This window comes from Anas platyrhynchos, chromosome 1 (genome assembly GCF_047663525.1).
Source record: "Anas platyrhynchos isolate ZD024472 breed Pekin duck chromosome 1, IASCAAS_PekinDuck_T2T, whole genome shotgun sequence".
Classification (NCBI taxonomy): domain Eukaryota; kingdom Metazoa; phylum Chordata; class Aves; order Anseriformes; family Anatidae; genus Anas; species Anas platyrhynchos.
This window is the reverse complement of record NC_092587.1, coordinates 44,052,996-44,058,093: the sequence shown is the minus strand read 5'-3', so window position 1 is coordinate 44,058,093 and position 5,098 is coordinate 44,052,996. Positions and strand designations below refer to the sequence as shown.

The 5,098-nt window shown below is 45.5% G+C and overlaps 1 protein-coding gene across 2 annotated transcripts; it reads left to right on the top strand.

Moving 5' to 3' along the window:
- The first annotated feature begins 302 nt into the window (after positions 1–302).
- On the top strand, positions 303–4,645 carry APOLD1 (apolipoprotein L domain containing 1). 2 transcript variants are annotated; one of them, XM_005012176.6, is made up of 2 exons: positions 303–461; positions 2,274–4,645. In XM_005012176.6, exon 2 carries the CDS (start codon positions 2,279–2,281, stop codon positions 2,981–2,983), a length of 705 nt encoding a protein of 234 aa, XP_005012233.1. In that variant the 5' UTR covers positions 303–461; positions 2,274–2,278; the 3' UTR covers positions 2,984–4,645. The 2 variants fall into 2 exon arrangements, with proteins under 2 accessions (XP_005012233.1, XP_071891899.1); XM_072035798.1 differs by lacking the exon at positions 303–461 and adding an exon at positions 1,203–2,061.
- Positions 4,646–5,098: the final 453 nt, after the last annotated feature.

Here is a 5,098-nt window from a genome sequence, read left to right as displayed (position 1 = left end):
GCCTTGAATGAAGTAGCTGAATGGCTGATGCTCTAGATGTGGAGTGGGGGGAAACTTCAGTCATCAAGTAATTGGCGGCTCCAGCATAGAGTAAAGTCAGTTGCTATTTCAGGGAAAGGAAAGGCAACTGCTCCCTGGGGGGAATGACTGCACTAGCTCAGAACCAGGAATAGGCCGAGATTTTTTTCATTATTATTTTTTTCCCCCCTACACTTCAGGAAAAGCGAACACACAATGTTCATTCGCAGGGATCGCTTCCTGAACATGATGTGTGCTCGCTGTCCCTCAGGTCACTTTCCAGTGTGTCACATCCTTCTGCACAAGGGAGAGCAGGAAATGGCAAACTCCCAGTATGAGGCAAAGCATTCCCATTGCAGCAATTGGTCCACAGGAGCTATAAATTGGTCTCCTCCAGAAACAGACCAAAATTTGTCTGTTGGGAGGTCAGCTGGAAACTAAAGGTAAGTTTGAACCAGTATTTCATTGGAATCTGTTTGAGACCTGCATTAGGAAAGCATGTGCATTTTAGAAACTGATTTGGGACTATTGTGCACAGTATTTAATAATATTTCTAAAGCTAATATTTATTAATAATTTATTAATAAACTGTATTTATAATTTCTTAATAACAGTAAATTAATTTTTAAAAAAATATTGTTGGGGAGATTTTCCCCTAAAAACAGGAGATGTCTTGGTTTTCTTTTATGCTGGTATAAATCAGTGTAATCAAAAGAAACGTTTCACTGTACGGCTGAGGCTATATATTGAATGACTGTTCTACTAACTGTGCAGTTAGATGGCTACTGGTATTACTAGAGTGTTCTCAGAGAGAAAATCTGCAGAACAAATTGTTAAGATGTTACAGGAATTGATATAGTTAATGATCACGATATTGATCTGTTGCTAAGTCATTGATGATGTGCTCATTGCTCATTTCGACACCAGTATTTATTTAGCTTAGTGTTAGTCCTTCTCCCTTCAGCTTCATCTCTGATTAGAGCCATATTTAAAAATGCCTCCAGCTAAGAAAAGCACAAGTGGCTCAAATAGCTTGATGATACCAAGGGCCTCAGAGAGAATGGGATGTTGTTCTGACAGTCACAGGAGACAGGGGAGGCCCTAAAGGATTCTGTGTGAGATGGATTAGGACAAGCAGTAGGGAAAATAAAATAATAATAATAATAATAATAATAATAATAATAATAATAATAATAAAAGCAACAAGAATAATTTATTTACACACTTCAGGATGGAAAGACTCTTTGGTAGGTGGTTTCTTCCTTCTGGAAGACAGGGAGTCTGAAGAATGAAAGCCCCAGGGTGTGGGAAAGGAATTTGCAGGTGGCTCCGTGCTGTTTCACACATCACTTGAGCAAGGTTGAGATAACGTAAATTGGCTACAGTGTTAAAGATGAGCTTTGGGCAGTGGCCAGTTGCTGGCTGGCTGGCTGGCTGAGGGGCATGTCTGAGGGTCTCTAACCAATTGTATGACAGATTCGGGTGCATGGACAGCACGTGGGGCTACGGGGACAGTATATGTTAAAAAGTGAATAAGGGTAACAAGTGAAAAAGGGTAATAAGTGAAAAAGGGTAATAAACGTCTCCTGTTCAAGAGCCATCAGGAGACCGTGTCTTGCATCCCTTCACCAGGGGACCTAGTCATAGTGTGCCAGTGTGAGGGGCCAGGACCCTCCAGTTCACAGTACAGAATACTTAGAAAAGATGGCTGCATTAATGAACAGCTTTGCTTAGCTGGTCCTAAAATGGGGTTTTTCTACTACTGAGATCTCCTCAGAGTCTGTCCTTTCTTGTGATGGATGCCCTTTAATATTGCAAATCCTCTGAATCCCATGGTGGGGACAGTACCTATTAGTTCTGGCAGCATTGGACACCAAGTCACTTAATCTTAAGGAAATTTTTGTTCCCAGGGTAGGAAGAGATATTTTGTGTGCTCACAGAAACAAGAACAGTATCTCAGATGCCAGTCCTTAAGATGCTTTAGTCTTCTCAAGGATCAAGAAAAAACATTTAAAAATTCCTCTGTCTGAAAGTTGGAATACGGTAATTGAACATACACGTGTGTACGTGTGTGCGTGCGTGTGTGTACGTGAGCGTATGCGTGCGTGCGGACAGCCAACCTTTCAAGTAGCCGGGAGAAACTAGAAAATTGGCTGGGTGCCATCCCTGAAATGGAAGTCCAGGCTGAGCATGTCTTTTTTTTTTTGTCTTTTTTTTCTGTAAATCCCAACTTAACTTTTTCTATTTCTGGACAGAGGCCATGGAGAGGAACGGTGCTGCCCTTCCCCAGACAGTGGACCCCACGCACCACTTCCATATAGCACTGCTGGATCAGAGACGAAGGCTGCGTGGTCAAATTGCTCACCTCCACAAGGCAGCTCGTAAAATAAACAAGCTCCGCAAAAGGTCCCTGATTGCCAACATCAGCGGGAGCTCGCTGACCGCCGCGGGAGCAGTCACGGCCATCGTGGGGCTGTCCCTGAGCCCGGCTACACTGGGAGCCTCCCTCCTGGCATCAGCTGTGGGTTTGGGCCTAGCCACTGCTGGGGGGGCTGTCAATATCACCTCTGATCTCTCCTTGGTGCTCTGCAATTCCCGGGAGGTGAGAAAGGTGCAGGAAATTGCAACGACTTGTCGGAAACAGATGAGGGAAATCCTCGGCTGCCTGGAATTCCTCCGCCGGGGGCAGGGCCCAGGGGACCCCGCACTGCTCCAGTCCGAGAAGAGGGCCTCCATTTCGCTGTACAACTCCGTCTGCTTCTTGGTCTTCTGCGGCTCCCACAGCTTCCTTGTGCCAGAATATACAAAGGAGGTCACAAAAGTGAGCCAGGCCGTGCTGAAGGCCAAAATCCAGAAGCTGGCTGCCAACCTTGAGACCTGTACCAGGGCAATGGATGAAGTCTGTGAACTCCTTGAGTCCAGGACACAGCTTTCCCCACGGATGAGGAAACAGCCTGGGTGCTAAAACCACCACCAAGACCCCAAGACCATCCAGCTGAAAGAGTTTGCCCCATAATTAAACCAGGTTATGATGGACACATGGAGTCTGATCACAGGGGAAGGTGGCCATTCCTCAGTCCTGTTTCCCCAGCCACCTAACTCTGCCTTCCCATGGCAGCAGAAAGGAGCTGGTCAGTAGACCCATGAAATCCCTGCAGTTTTGGTGCTGACTGACCCTGGGTTGTAAATAATTCACAAATCTATGAACAGTGAGGGGGCTGGGATACCCTCAAAGAGCCAGCAGCCAACAGTTTCCAGTAGATTACAGTCCCATTACCAAGGTACATCTGGAAAGGCTGTTGAAGCAAGCAGCCCCAGATATGATAGACTGTATGGATGGCTCTTCATCCCAGGGTGAAAATATATAGTGGCCAGAAACTGTTGTCTGTTTTAAAGAAACCTTTCCTGGCTGAGAACTGTGATATTTGTATTCTATTTATTTACAGAGGAAAATTTTAGGGTTTGATGTTGTATTTATTTTTTTTTTTAAAGGACATCTCTGCTCCAAAGTGATACAGCAGTTCTGAGAGGCAAAGCAAGTCTGTGGCATGTGAGAGCAAGTTACATGATCTTTGTCTGTGAGGGAGGGCAAACCCCTATAGGAAATGGAAAGCATGGCCTGAAAGATGGTAGTTACAAAGTATGGGGAACTATGGTTAATCAGAGACAGATCTTAGGAACCAAAATAGGGAGGAAGATTGGTCAGTGACCCTGGGACCAGAGACTGCCTTGGGGGACTCTTGGGGAGAAAAGTAAGTGTACCTTTTGGAGCAGGGAGGGAAGAGTAGGCTTGTGTTACTGGTCCGAGCTGGAGCCTAGCACTGACGCGAGCACATCTGAGAGATGGAGGTGCCACTCTCTGTGCAGTCAAACAGCCTGTGAAACCCACAGTGACTTGTCTGGGAAGGGAGGAGGCAGTGCCTGCGGAGAGCTACACTTACTCTTAGCAGTGCTTCCAGTGGAAGGCTTCACATTGACAATACATACACAGGTACTAATAATCAAGAGGGGTGCAGAGGAGCAGGATGATTCAGTGGTCAGAGCCCTTAGGAAGCAGGAGGAATGACTTGGGATCCAGTTTCCAGTGACTGTTCTGCTAAGTACGTACCTAGTGATTTTCAGCCCCTCAGTGCCTCAGTTCCCTGTGTAAAAATGGGGATAGTAGCACTTCCCTACCTCACAGGGGTATTTCTGGGACAAATATCACAAAGTGCTCAAGTGCAGTGATGATGGGGATCATGTCAGTACCTGGAAGAGGTACATGGAAGACACCCTGGAAACTAGCTTGAGACAGATAGAGGACTTAACACAGCGACAATTCCACCTCCACAGGTAGACCCCAATCCGCAGGGGAACTTCCTGCAGAAACATGAATCAAAATGATCAGAAGAGCTAATCTGTAATTCTGTAGCACCAAGAAAATCGTGGGAAGGGAAACACTCCATCTCACAAATTTTGACTACTTTTCCTTACCTTGTCTCTTTCTTTCATGACTCCCACTTTTGTTTTGGCACATAAAACAAAAGCTTTGGTCCCATAGAATGTGACTCAGATTTCTGTAATGCCCATGTCTGTTTGCCATAAATGAACAAGTACATTGTTAATTTGATTAAAAGAATATGAAGAACTTTTGTGTCAGTGTCTCTCTGCACACCTGCATGTGATCACATTCCTGCCTCTTGCCTCACCCCAAAGCTCCAGACACTGTATGAGCAGCTGGATGTGCTCAGAAGGGGAGAATGAAAAGTGAGGTCATTGACTCCATGATACCCAGCTGGCATTCACGTATGAATGTCTGCATTTATATCTGTGTGACTGCATATCCTGGCGTGCACATGAGCCCATGTACCCTGTGCATGCTGGTCTCTGACATGCAGATGCTGCGAGGTGCATACATGTGAGCACATAAGTGTGTTTTCGGAGTGTGAACTGCATGCTGTGCAAAGACAGGCATGGTGTGGAATTTTTCTTAGTGCTCCAGCATGTCACCAGAGAGCTCCATACCATAAACACCAGGTTCTTTTGAGACGGCTGCTTTCGTCATCACAGACAAAATTATGTAACTCATTTCTTCTTTTAC

Coding starts and splice junctions, on each gene's coding strand:
- APOLD1 (XM_005012176.6), top strand. CDS start 2,279: ATGGAGAGGAACGGTGCTGCCCTTCCCCAGACAGTGGACCCCACGCAC.